This window comes from Notolabrus celidotus, chromosome 15 (assembly GCF_009762535.1).
Source record: "Notolabrus celidotus isolate fNotCel1 chromosome 15, fNotCel1.pri, whole genome shotgun sequence".
NCBI lineage: Eukaryota > Metazoa > Chordata > Actinopteri > Labriformes > Labridae > Notolabrus > Notolabrus celidotus.
Genome location: NC_048286.1, coordinates 6,881,315 through 6,896,156, shown reverse-complemented (window position 1 = coordinate 6,896,156; position 14,842 = coordinate 6,881,315). Strand labels below are relative to the sequence as shown.

Sequence of the window (14,842 nt, the reverse complement as noted above, 5' to 3'; positions counted from 1 at the left end):
AACCCTCCAAAATACTACAAAGCTTAAACATTTAATTGATTCTTGGCCAACAAATGAAGACTCATGTTCTTCATATTTATTTCGCTTGTTGAAACTTACAAAGTTATGCGATAATACCTTCAACCTTCTATATTCTGAGCCTCCAGGGAGATCCTGAGGGGATGTCAGGCCTACATGATGAGTGGAGCACACATTCATGGAAGCTGTGGCAATGTCAGAGCAGATGAAGTGACCAGCAATCTCACATCATACATTAGGCCCTCCTCAGCTCCACCTCTTCACCCGTTGATAGATATACCATATACCTGCCACCTTGATAAATCTGAGTATGTTTTGTCTGCAGATGGTTTGGGAGAATGGCTGCGTCGTCATCGTCATGTTGACACCTCTGGTCGAGAGTGGAGTGAAGCAATGCTACCACTACTGGCCCGATGAGGGATCCAACCTGTATCACATCTACGAGGTAAAATGATTCAGTGGTATTAAGCTTGCTTTCTACTGTTTAAAGATCTATGTGATGTTTTTGGATCTGTTGGATCTGAATGATTTGTTTTTATGTTCTAGCAGGTGTTTATATAATAATAGGTCACGTTAGACCACATTTATGTTCCCTAGCAATGGGGAGGGAAAAAGGGCAATATGAATATATAAAATAACTGCAAAAAAAAACAGAAAAGGGAGGGACTGTGACCGCCATACAAGCACCATCAGAATTCTGATAAGAGAACTACTGGGGATTCTGACTTTGATCGTAGAATTCTGGCTTCATCCAAGAATTCTGACCTTGATCTCAGAATACTTGCTTTGATCTCAGAACTGTGACTTTGATATCAGGAATTCTGATTTCAATCTTAAAATTGTTGCTTCAATCTTATAATTCTGACTTTGATCTCAGAACTCTGACTTTGACCTCAGTATTCTAGCCTCAATCTTAATGTTATGACTTTGATCTCAGAACTCTGACCTTGATCTCAGTATTCTAGCTTCAATCTTAAAGTTATGACTTTGATCTCAGAACTCTGACCTTGATCTCGGATTTTCTGGCTTCATCTCATAATTCATATTCATCTTAGAATTTATAGTATGTATTTTATTATTTTGACACATTAAACACAGGACAGTGTTGATTGTTGTATAAAAGTTAATTCTAATAATTAACTGAATAGTTTGTTTGACTTTTCCTCCATTTTTCAGATTTCATGATTTCAAAATAAAGAGTTATTGCTTTGTGGTGTAAAGTAAATCTTCTGTGTCATGTTGTGTCCTTGCAGGTGAACCTGGTGTCTGAACACATCTGGTGCGATGACTTCCTGGTTCGTAGCTTTTACCTGAAGAACATGCAAACCAACGAGACACGAACTGTCACTCAGTTCCACTTCCTGACCTGGCTCAACCAGAACGTCCCGGAGACTAGCCGGACGCTGCTCGACTTCCGCAGGTAGGGAACTCCTTTGAAAGACACCATCAAGATAAACCTAACGTGGGTAAGATATGTTGCTTTTCATGCAGCTGAAAGAAGGGATCATTTTGCTGTCTGCCGTTCTCTGTTACCTCTAACTCCGCTGTTGGCTTGGAAAACAGATAGCCATGTGTCTCCAAGAAACCAGCCTGCAGTTATTGGTACAGCAAGAAGACTGTGACCCCTCTTTGGCTTCCCACTGCCAAGACTGCCTGCTGCATTTTTAGGATTCTCAAAAAAGCCAGAAGTAGAAACACCACTGGCTGTTTAACAGAGGCCTCTGCACTGTGGGCCAGTGTGTGTGACTGTGTAGATTTGACTCATGCAGTCATACAGAGCTGCTTTCAACATACCTTTATGTACCGACCAGGTAACAAAGACTTTCATGAAAAGACTTAAAAACTCCCTTTCCTCCCTTTCATTTGAAGTTCACAAAGTACTACAGCTTGCTTTTATTGTAGATAGTGAAAGCACTGAGGTTTAAAAAGGCCATAAGGAAATTTTTTGGAAGTTTTTTTTTAAAGTGGCCTTTGGAGAGAAAAAACACTTTGATAACAGAGCTATTTTCCAAAGCAAAGCACTTTGTGTGATGTTTTCAACAAAAGACACCAAAGTTTGTTTCTCAAAGGGGCTGGCTACCTCACTTTGTCTTTAGCTGAACAAAACCAGCACATATTTGTAAAAAAGTTCACTTTTCCATAGACAAAAGAAATGCACAAGAACTGTATGACTGTTGCAGAAATTCTTCACTCAAAAGCAAAGTGATGTTTTGCACCTGCTTGGATTTTCTCTAGCATACAAAGAATTTTCACAACTTGACACAACAACAAGTCTTGCTGATCTCATCCTTGATTCTCCTTTTCAAACATTGCTTTACATTCAGGGACTGAAAACTATCTTTTGTGGTTTCTGTAGCTCCTTTTTTTTCCTTTTGGTGTCTTCTTTGGCTTTTTTCTGAGCATCACTTTTCATCCATCACGGAAGATTTTCCGAGGATCGTTGAAAGCCATTCTGAAAATAAGTAGGGAATCAAACTAATACTAGTTACCATTAGGCACTGTGTGAATTGAAGCCAATTCTGACCCTGCAGATCCAATCTGCTGCCCCCGACTGGATGGATAAATTTCGTCCATGTTAGAAATTTTGGGTGATCTACTACATACTCTCTCAAAAGCAGAGCCACAAGCTGACTCCCCAACTCCAGGACTTTCCTGGATGTGTTGTACTTAGTGAACTTACACATAGATATAGACCAGTCAGCCATAACATCATGACCACCTGTACAACCTCCTTCCAATAAGCTTCTTATAATTAAAGTATGACATCAAAGACAACATGTCAATTGAAACTGTTAAAAAACTGAAAATTTGTCTTGTGTGATGAAAGATATGTGCTCGTCTTAAATTTGATGCGTCTGGCTGGTGTCTCTGGATCATGTTTATATGGTTTCCTCTTTGCATGGTTGCATTTGATGAGGCAGTGACATACTGCTCACAGACAAAGACTTTTGGAAATGACAATTAACCCATGCAGCGACTTCCACTACAGAGTCATATCTTGGGGCCCATAGATCACAGCAATACAGTGTTGGTTTTTCACCTTGTCCCTTTTGTAGAGATTTCTCCAGAGTCTCTAAATCATTTAATGATATTATGAAATTATTTTCAAAGTCACACTGAGGAATATTAATCTGAAATTGTCAACTATTTGCTCACACGGTCTCTCACAGAGTGGTGAAATAGTTGTTGTAGGTCTCCTGTAAGAGAGAGAGTATTGTGGAAGTGTCCTTCAGGCTTTCTGTAAACCTCAGTGATTTCACTGTAACAATAAAACCAGGTTTTAGTACTTTGTGTCTCTTAATGAAAGTCTTTGTTACTTGGATGGTACAGAAGAATATGTCACACACCTCCCCTATAGTCTAGAGTCATCTGTTCATAGTTCTACCTCTGGCTTTATTTGCGAATAATAAAAATATCTGGCAGATGGGATATGGATCTGTGTTTTTTCTGATATTTGATGGAGCTGTTAGGCATAGTTTTACACCTCACATCTGATATCAGTATTGTGTTGGTGTATCGCTAACCTGAGGGGATAAACGTATGAAAGTAACCTTGCAGAATGTCCAGAAGTGCAGCAGAAGGCTTCACTTTCGTTTTTAAGGGTGGAGTTATTTGAGCTTTCTTTATCTTTTAGAGATAACACAGCTGAAACCTGGTAAGGCTGCAGAGTCGATGTTTATAGATGTGGTCCTTTTTTTCATCTTACCTCAAAAATCAAGAGACTGTGAGTCCCTCATATAGACTCTCTGAACATGATGTCATTAAGCCTCTCACATTTCCTGAATTTCACCTTGTGACCCTGAGATATGGGCGGATAAATCTCTATACATCCTCTATCATCCTGTGTATTTTTCCAGTCCTAACAGTGAAAATCAGGATGCATTGAGCAAACTCTGCAGGAGTGGTCCTTTATCTGAAGCGCCTTTAAAGCAGCTCCCCTGCTCACCCCGCCTTTGACCTCTTTAAAACTGATATACTGTATTGCCTATTAGGTGGGAGCCGCCCGGCCCTTCCTTCTGATTCACTGTGGACTTTCCAGAGCAATAGACCCCAACTCAGTTTTATATATAGGTCCAGTGTTGCTGAGCTACTGGCGCACATCAATTAAGTGAGATATCAGAAGTGAGAGTTTGTGGTCACAGCTATTATAAAAAGGTCTGGTGGGCGTCACCACCCACCATCAGTGAGGAAATATTGCCTTTACTCACAGGGCTGCGGGGTCAGAACACAATGAAGAAAGCTCAGAGGGATATTTTTCACTTTTATTACAGAGAATGTGGTTCTTTCACTTTAACAACCTGACCTCTTTTTGTGCCGTTTCCTTTTTCTAACACCTCGATGGTCTGAGGAAGTCGGTGATGTCTCCTTCTTTATCGCTCCTGCCTTGCCGGCATGTTTTTTTTTTAACCTCACTCACAACCGACTGACCAACCGAAGCACTGCTTACCGATCCTCTGTCATTCCCCACCTGTTTACCGGCTAACTAGCGGTTGCCAGTGTCATTTTTGTGATGTTGCAGCTAGTAATATAAGCCCAGTTGCATAGTCACAAAAGTGATCATTGGAGACTGTGACTCTGCAACCAAGGGGCCTCATGGACCCCACCCCCAACCCTTCCTGTCCTTATGCTCCTGTTTTTCAACTGCTTCTCCTCCCTTTCTTTTCTCTTCTTCATCTCTCATCCGTCTCTCCACTCGCTGTGCCCAGTGACCTGAGATGACCTCTTGCCTTTTTGCTTGCTCATGGTTTGCTTGACTACCCACGATTTCTTCCCCTTACCTCTCTTACCACGCCTCCCTTTCTCTCATGGTTGCTTTTGTCTTTTGTACCCCACCCTCTCCTTTTCTCCTCCCTCTTTTACTCCTCTATCATGTCTCTCACTCCTCCTCAGAGAGTACATCCACACTGAGACAAGAATGTAGGCAGGTGTTGCAGAGAGTCTCACTGTCTAAGAATGGCAGGATAAGAAAGCAACCCTCTCCAACTATTCTTTAGTCACTCAATTTAAATCTTAGCATCGCTAATGCTAATCTTTTCTTGAAGGATTTCATTGTCAGACCACCATACAACCACAAAATCAAGATTTGCTCAGTGTTTGTGCAGCAGTAAAGGCGTGGTAAGCAGCCCATAGACTGTAAGGTGTGAATATAGACACACATTAGTTTTTGGTCCCTCAACCAGAGGATGATTTAGTCCTTTGTAACATCATCTCTGTCTTTTAGGATAACAGATATTTGTTTTTTTTTGCTATAAATGCCCATATTTTGGGCGCCGGTTTGGCTCAGTTTTTAGAGCAAGCGCCCCATGTATAGGCCACGTCCTTTTTTTAATGTCTCTCTCATCTTTCCTCTCCTCCCTCATTAAAATTAGGGAGTGGGGGCAGATAGAGCGTACAGTGTAGGAGTCAGCAGGTATTAGCTCTAGTCCAAGCAGACTTTTTGCCCTGGCTCTGTCATCCCTGTCCTCTTTCCAACACCTCTTCAGCGTAATTCTCCTCTTTGTTTTCCCTTATTCTCTCCTGTCTTCCTTCATCAAATCAGGGGAGTAGGGGGAGGTGGAGCGTAATACCTAACTCTGCAGAGGTGAGCTCTAGACCCTGGCTCTGTCTTCCCGGTCTTTTGTCCATCTTTCTACATACTCTGGGTTTTCTTGCTCCTCTCTTCTCTTCCCTTGTTACAAATATGGTGAGGGGGAAGTAGAGCATACGCCTTACCCAGCGGGGATTGGCCCTTGCCAAAGCATGCTTTTTTTTTCTTTGTGAATATCTACTTTGGTGCATGAGTATGTCTGGAGGTGAGAGCTAGGTCTCTAAATACAACATTCCCCGCTTCATGGACTGAGATGGACATGTTCTGTGTGTCAGAGTGACCCCTGCTGGCCATTAAAATGATGCAGGTTTTAGGGCTCTCTATATCAGCTCCACATTGGAGGCAACGTTAGCTTCTTATATATGATCCATCGTGTGCTCCAGGGATAAGTCCAACTGCACAGTCTTTTCAGATTGAGTGATGTTAAAGTACACGTTGTCTTGACTTCTCATTTTTCATTTACTGCCACTTTTATGTCTTCTTTATGTCAAACTCCATCCTCTCCATCCATCTATCTCTCTTTCTCTGTGTCTTCCTCTTCACTGAACCTAAACCTCTCTTACGGGATGTTACCTTAGAGTCCTACACTTGCCACTAATCCCCTTACCCTGCCACCTGCCTGTTGGGGATTCTCTGACTCATAATTGTCTCCAGTGAGCTCTGACTTTCCAACTGTGGTGGGATGGAAGGAGGAAATGAAAATGAAAATGGGAGTCAGGGTTTTGGCGTTTTTGCTGCAATTTTTGTTCATCAGATGCTAGCGGCACTTGTGTTAGTGTTCATTACATTTTCTCTACTCTGATAATCAGTTACAGAAAGCTGTAGGAGTCAACAGAACTGTCAGCCAATAATTTGGCTAACTTCAAATAACCAATTAAAACCAAACTTCTTAGCAAAATGAACACGTGGTCACAAATCAGCATGAATAGAACTAAATGTAAAGACAGAAAGAATGTTTGAGAAAACAATATTTGAGGTGTATTTTGATTGTCTAGTTTGAGCCTAGCCCATTTGTTATAATGGAGGAGGCGGGGTTTAAAGCATATACTGCAGCCAGTCACCAGGGGGAGCCCTAAAAATGTTGACTCCATGATGCAAATTACTGGACTTTAATGACACATGATGGCATTAAAGGCAAGTAAAATCATTACCTCTGGATTCTCAAAGGTTGATATCATCTTATGGGACTGAAGGAGCTCCAGAATTAAAATTATTAATCTTTCTTAATTGAAAACAATAATAATTTCTCTTTTTAGCTTTTCCCTTTTTAGACCTGTTCCCCAAACCCGAAGGTCACCCTCAGTTAAAATCAGTTGCATGTTTTATCAGAGGCAAAACTTTCCACCAAATATTGAAACGTGTCTGTTTGAGAAATCCTACAAAAAAGGACCTAAAGAGCCACAACACAATCTTTGAGGGGTTATTTTAAAGTTTCTGCTGATCCCAGAAGAGAAGGAACATTAAGAGTTTTAAAATGTGGGAAAGTTATCCACCATGAGGATGTTAGACAGCTCAAAACACCAGGGAGTCTGAAATTTTACGATTAACGTCAATGAACACTGAACGAGAAATTTAAGCATCAACACCACACCTCCTGAAATTTCTCTCCTTGTGTGATGCATTATTGATCACACACACACACACACACACACACACACACACACACACACACACACACACACACACACACACACACACACACACACACACACACACACACACACACAGTGTCTTTACATATTATGCTCCTGCTGAATATTGTTATTTGGAGTTATCACCATGAGACAGAATCAGAAATGATCTCCCGCTGGGATCAAAGTCACGCCTCTCTGCTGCTCACTCAGAGAGAAGCCGGATGTTTTTCAGCGGCTGCCGTGAATTCTGATGAACAAGGTGTGAATTTTTTACCACTTTTTGAAAAAGATTTCAAACATGTACTTTGAGCCAGCTCTTCACTTTTTTTACACCTGTGTTGGCAGCAACAAATGTGAATGCTAAAATCTAGTCTGTTATAAGATGTTGTGTAAAAGCAACAGGATGGTTTTAATTTTTAAAACACATGTGATGGTATTTGTTTTGAGTGTGCTGAGGTTTGGTGAAATAAAAGCCTGTCAGTAAAACAGACTATGAGGAGGAGCCGTTATCTGTTTGTTCTGTTTGCTGGGACTCACTTTGCTGTGGTTTACATCAACAATCAGGTAGACGGTGCTTTTCTTTTAGAGAAAATCAAATACTATCCAATTTAATATTTTTGAATAATCCATTTTAACACATTAAGTCTTCAAAAACAAGAAAAAATATAACATTGGCTGAAAAAGTCAACATGAGGAAGCAGGATTTATTGGAATCATGCTTTTTCTTTGGTGCCAACAATTTTTCTTTTCTTATTAACTACAAATATATATATTATGACTTTTTAAAACAAAAAACTTTGTTTATTTGAAATTTTTTGACATAATGTAACAGTTGTGTTGAACACCAATAATTAACAGTTTCATATAACACTAACAATAAGACAATTAAATCATTAAATAATAGCAAGAACATAGAAATTAATTTATTAATACATTTAAAAAAAATAGATACAAATAAATAAGAGGAAAAATAAAAAACAACTAAAACTTAATAATAATAAGAAATGTTTTTAAACCATCTTTGGTGGTGTTTTCCAGTCATTCGTTTTGTTTTTAGTTTTAGTTTTTCATTTAATATTCTGTCTGTTGGGCATTTAATAGGTATTTTTTTGTCCTTTCCCCATTAGTCTTTATGTATTTTTCCTGCAACACCTGAATGCACAAAATACTGATGATAAGTGAAGACAGTGGTTGTTTTTCAAAACCGCCTACTGTACCAGCAGTGTGTTCTGACTTGGCCAAAATTCAGTATGTAGTATGTGAACAAAAGCAACATCTGCAGAATGCCAAAACTACCCGGATGTCATACTGATGCGGGAACATTTCTCAGTATGCATCGGACCAGTCTCCCTCGCTTACTGTTTCTCACAATGCACAGTGCTACTCCACTTTTAGGTGCATTTCTGCCACCTACTGTGTTGGAGTTAAATCAGACGTGAAATGGTCTGTTACACTTGCAGCAAAGTAATAAATAAATGCCAGTGAAGCTTGTAACTTCCATTTATTAGAGTCCATATGCATTCCACAGGTAACTGTTCATGTCTGTGAAAATGATTAAATTACATATAAAGCACTTCTGAAATTTTTAAATCATAAGTGATGCTAAAGAAGCAGGTTTGCCGTTGTTTACTTCCGCTATCTGAAACCAAAAATGAGCAAAGCCTGACCCAGCATACTGCAGAACAGATCCAACAGAACAGTCATACTACATACTACCTTCAAACGCAGTATTCAGTGCCTACTACATACTGCGTTTGAAGGTAGTAACAGCCAGTGATTCCCAAACTGGGGGACAGGACCAAGTTAAAGTTACATGTTGTGTTGCGTCCTTTGTTAGAGTTGCTTGTTTGTCAGCACTTTAGGTACCATCCTGTTTTCTGCATACATGGTCCAAATCTAGCTTAGCGTTAGTAAAGCCTGTGTCTGAGTGGGTTTTAGTGAATATGGCCATTATGCTAGACAGACGGATGTGTGAATGCGTATGGGTATCTTCATCTCATCAGGGTTACAGCTGTAGCCATACATCATACATTCTGCATCTCTAAAATATTGTGCTCCAAGTTAAAGCTGCGGTCAGGAACTTTCTGTTTGTGCCCCCTCTGGACAAAAGTGATTCCCCTTACAAAGACATAAGACATGTATTGATTTCTTGACACTGCTTTACCTTGTGGTTTGGTCATGGTTCCTCCAGATCTTAGAGAAGTCTTAAAAAGCCAGATTTTCAACATTCAAGGTCAACAAAACGTCTCAAAATGTCTCATTTTTACGTCTTGTTCATGTTGATATGTTTCTGCAAAGCTTTTGTTATTGTCGGTTTGATTTGCTTGTCTCCAAATGAAGATCGTTGGTGGTGCTGCAGATTGGTCAGCCGTGTCAGCTACCCTACAGAAAAACATGTCTTTGTTATTTGACAAATAAAAATGAGAACTGTCTGAGCTGTGTGTGCTGTGTGTGCTGTTCTTTGTGTGTTTGTTTGAAAAAGCTCTGGTACATGATGTACTCACTGCATGTGTGTGTGTTTTATTGTAGCTGTGGTGTTAACACTGAGCTTGTTTTTTCTGTTCTCTCCTTTTTTTTGCAGGAAAGTTAACAAGTGCTACCGGGGACGCTCGTGTCCTATCATTGTCCACTGCAGGCAAGTACCATAATAACTACAGCATTTATTGTCTCTCCCATTAATTTAAAGTCTAACATCCGGGGTTATAAATGTGGTTGCTTCTGACTGAGCTGTGATTTGTGGTTAATGAGCACGCACAGACCTCTGACTGATACCAACAAACTTCCTGCTCGCATGATTTGAAGCTGGACTTGGTCGGCTCCCTTGTGGTTTCTGTTATCCGGTCCACATTACTGTTTAATTTCTTACAAGCTCTCGTGTCACTTGTCAGCATGGCGGAGGATGGCAAACATTTAAAGTGAGAAATTAGCCAGAAAGTTGTGATTTAATTGGACAAACTGTCCACGGAGGAGGGTAACTTTTAATTGGAGGCACTTCAAAGTTTGCAGCGTGTCGGTCAGAGCCAGTGGGTGAGAGAGCGAGAGCAGGAGAGAGAGAGGATGGGTAAATAGAGGTAGGAAGGGATGTATTTGCTGCATTAGTGTGTGATCACATCTGCATACCTCCACCACGGTTAGAGAAAAGCTCAGACCAGTGAGGCATAATTAAATCTGTATTCAAGAGAAAAATATGCCATGTTTTTTTCTGTGGAAAAACTCTGCAGTGATTGGATTAGAGACAAAAACGATCTCCCAAAACAGATCGCTCTTATCTGTCTGCTCCCCCCGGCCCTCAGTGATTTATTATTTAATATGGTGTAATGGCTCTTCCAGGATGATGAAACCGTACAGTTCTTGGCTGCACCAGAGAATGAAACCTGTCTTTATCGAGCTCCAGGTAGCCTCAAGCTACCCGATACCAGGACTTTGAACTTTTGAACATGGTGGTAGTAATGGTAGTAACGCCTGAGCACCAAAGTTCAGTCATTTCCTTGATTTTGATTATGGATGTAAAAACAGAGCTGGTTTGGACTCTCATTAAAATATCCCCTCTAGTTCATCACATATAATCTAGTTACAGTGAAAGGTGTTTGGGTCATTTCTGTGACTCAGCTCAGAGCCGACGCCCTGCAGATCAGAACTAGAAGAAAACGCAGCGATCAATGACACTTCTATCTCTCTCCCTGCAACAGATACAGATATACAGTAGCTTGTGCATGTTTAGGAGATGTCCAAAGGTCTTTGCAAAACTGCAGGTGTGACAGAAATAGAGCAGAGAAGCGCAGCTGCATTTGAGCAGAATCCAGCTCCTTCAACACTTTTACGTGGACATATTTTGTGGTTCTTTAGTGTAACTACTGTGACACCATGTAAAAATGTCATCTTATTTCTCTACTTCTTTGCTTTGTATTTATTAGCAGGGCTCGCTCAACCACCGCTGCTCTCTCTCTCTTTTGCTCCTGCCAGCTTACAGTTCAAAATACTGTATTGAGCAGAATATAAGATGTTGTTTTTTAAATCAAACTACCTTTGAAAAAAGTGGGATTGTCTTATATTCAATACCAATGTTTGTTGCAGTAGCTGACAGCTCTACCTAACCTATCTGTCAAGCAAGCCGACTCCTTAATTTAAGACGACAAGTGACCAGTGGAGGGGGGTAATGTGAGTCTCTGTAAATTGATCGTGGGTCCATCTCTGTCCCAGAACTATCAATGGTATCTTAAGCTGAGCTCAACTTCTCTACAGGTAGCTGGCAGGGTGGTGATAACAGATGGTGCTAGAAAGAGCTACACATCTGCATAGAAACTACACATTGCTGAAAATAATCGCAGTCCTCACACAGAAGCACAGTTTAAAGCTATTTTTAGTCTTCCAGAAACAGATTTCATCTCATACCAGTGGGACTTATTCTCCAGATTTTACTGTACTTGAAATAAGGGCACAACACACACATTTAACTTTATACAAAGGTGTTGCAGAAAATGTGATCCTGGCAGAAAGAACATGTAGTGTCTAATTTAGTAGTTTAGTATTTATCTGACATGAAATTAACCGTTGCATGATTTATTGTTGTCTGCAAACAATTACCACAAAATAGTTTCTTCAAATCTAAAGTATTCTGCAATCCTCACACCGACTGATTTATGGTCATGTGATTTAACAGTCATAATTACTGATTCAATAATCATATTGAAAACAGTAAACCTCTCTTCTCCCTCTCTCTCACTCTCACAATTGCTTTCTGTCTTCTATTTTCTTTATTTGGTCAATTTTTTCATTTCTCTCTCAGTCTTGTCGTTCCTTCCTTCCTCTCTCTTCTGTCTCTCATTTTACCAAGAGTGAAAGGAAGCAGCAGACATCTTGACGTGTTTACTCACAGCCCTCAGGCTTCTGCTGCCGACCCACACACACACACACACACACACACACACAAATCACATATCTTTGATCGCCTTGTTATAATCCTGGCAAGGTGCAGCGATACGACAGATCTAATCAGGACGTAATAACCTGTGGGAGACACACACACACACTCACACACATGGACACACACAAACCATCTGACATCAGAGTGATAGTGAGATATGTGTAGGAGGCACTCATACAAACACACACACATATACACACACACACACACACACACATACACACACACACACATACAGTACACACATACAGTACACACTCACAGATACTGTGTTGGTACTTCTCAATTACTGCCACACAGTGTGTTGGAAAATGTAGCAACTCTAGTGTGGGTACACACTAGAGTTTGTAGCAAACACACCAGCCCATTAGATTTACAGGTTGGGCTGCAGACATCAGTTTCATCACTTGAAATAAATCTGCAGAGCTAATTAATTTGCCAATATGTCCATAGATCCACAAATGCGTACACAGATCTATGAATACATTTACAGATCCACAATATATAAGTGCAATTATATCCACCAATGTGTAGCAATACCGACAAATGCTACACATATCCACAAATCTCTGATTGATCAACAAATGTGCAAAAAGATTCCACTACATGGTACAAAAAATCCCTAATGAATACATACTAGATGGTCTTCAAATGTGCAAAGATCCACATATGTGAACATGGATCCGACAATGTGTTAAAAAATGTACAAATCCGTTAATAGATCTACAAATGTGTATGTGGAACCACAAATGTGCACAGATATCAACATCTTCTTTTATAGATCATCAAAGGTGTACATCAATCCACAAATGTGCAAATACATACACACATGTGCACATAGATCCACAAATGTGAACGAAAAGCCACAAATGTGTCAATAGATCCACATATGCATTGGTAGTACCACAAATGCTTAAGTAGATCCACAAATGTGTATATACTTTGATAAATGTGTAAAAGGATCTACAAATGTGCAAAAACGCCCACTAATGTGTACAAATTCCACAGATGCATACTTGCTCGATCCACAAATGTGCAAGAAGATCAACTAATGAATACATACATTAGCAAATGTGTACATAATCAAAAATGCATACATGATTCTACAAATGTGAACAAAGATTCCCAAATGGGTATATATCACAAATGTGCATACAGATCTAAAGATTCATTCAAAGTATCAAAAATGCACAAGTAGTTCTGTGAATGCATTTTGAATGTGCATACAAATAGATCTGTTTCCTTCTATGTTTTCACCTTTGTGGATGAATTTACACATTTATATCTAGGTAATCATTTGCACACTTTTTTTGGTAAAACATTAGTTTCATACAAATCGTGGACACAAATATTCCCTTTACATTACTCAGTTTAATTCCTTATTTGTTCTCTTTACGGTCACTTTTTGATTTATTTTTAACAGAATAGAAGAAAATGCATTTCACATCTATGTCAAACAAACACCGTGGCTGTCCTGTTGTCACTAAAAAGCAGATTTTCATGTTTCTTTAATTCCTGACCCAAAATAAAAACCCATTTCAGTCTGTCTGTTCCCTAATTATACACCTTTGAAGTTGTTTATCCCCTTGAAATAGCATTAGGAGACTCATCAAACCAAAACATATTAAATCTGTCTGACTACCCCTCAAATGCTGAGCACCAGAGTCTTGTTACATCTGTTTCCAGAGCAGAGGAAAACAATCATTGGAGTTTAAGAGAGGATAGGAAATAAACTGTATTGTTACTGTGAGCAGCAGCGGCAGCATAGACTTACTTAACTTGGGGTTAACACTTCAGATTAAATCACTCCCCTTGTTTTTCATTCTAATTTGAATTTAAATCAGATTTTTTTATCTTGTTTTATTTTGTTTTGGTGTCTCCTGGTGGGAGAATAAAGAATAAAATGGTGTATGAGCAGGTTTACTGTGTTTGTTCGGACACATGTGAAGCTCTCACGGTGATCAAAGTACTGACATGACAGCAGAAAACCATGGATAGCTGAGGATAGCGTACAGTGTGCCATACCACTTGCTAGTTTTTCTGTCAGATACACTCTGGTTGTTGTGATCTTAGTTTTTTGTGGTCTTGTCTGAGTCTCTCAGCACTGCTTCAACATGTGGTGGATACCCAGTTGAGCAAGCTGGCAGGAAATACTTTCAGAGATTTAAATAATACGATTTGCAGAGTCAAAAAGTAATCAGTCTTTATTTATTGACAAAACAGCTAATGTTATCTGAACACTCTTAACAAACAGAGCAGGTCTAGACTGTACTCAAGGTTATGTTAAGAACAAAGACCCAACATCAAGACAGGATAAGATCCAGTCCCATCTTACAGACAGGACTCAGTCTGATCTCATCTTAATCCACCATGAGCAGAGCACTTTGCAGCATTTAGCAAGTTACAGTGGCAAGGACAAACTTCCTTTTAACAGGCAGAAACCTCCAGCAGGACCAGACTCATGTTAGACACACACCTGCAGAGACCGACCCAATAAAGCCTGGACTTCATTGTCGCTCCATTAATAATGATTTTAAGACCTTAATGGAAATGTACCTTTAAGGTTATTTATTGTTATTTTCCAAACGTTTACATTTGGGTTTCAAAATGGCGGTCAGTGGTACTGAACTGGATCTTGTGTTCAACCCATCAACGTACACTTAAGTCATTAAAAGTCCC

The 14,842-nt window shown here is 39.7% G+C and overlaps 1 protein-coding gene across 1 annotated transcript in view; it reads left to right on the top strand.

The window, feature by feature from the left end:
* LOC117826496 (receptor-type tyrosine-protein phosphatase N2-like) overlaps nucleotides 1-14,842 on the top strand; it is a 231,307-nt gene that overhangs the window by 207,400 nt on the left and 9,065 nt on the right. The window contains exons 18-20 of the mRNA XM_034702594.1: nucleotides 344-463; nucleotides 1,272-1,438; nucleotides 9,821-9,874. Of these exons, the coding sequence (XP_034558485.1) occupies nucleotides 344-463; nucleotides 1,272-1,438; nucleotides 9,821-9,874 (341 nt within the window). The remainder of the gene's footprint in view (nucleotides 1-343; nucleotides 464-1,271; nucleotides 1,439-9,820; nucleotides 9,875-14,842) is intronic.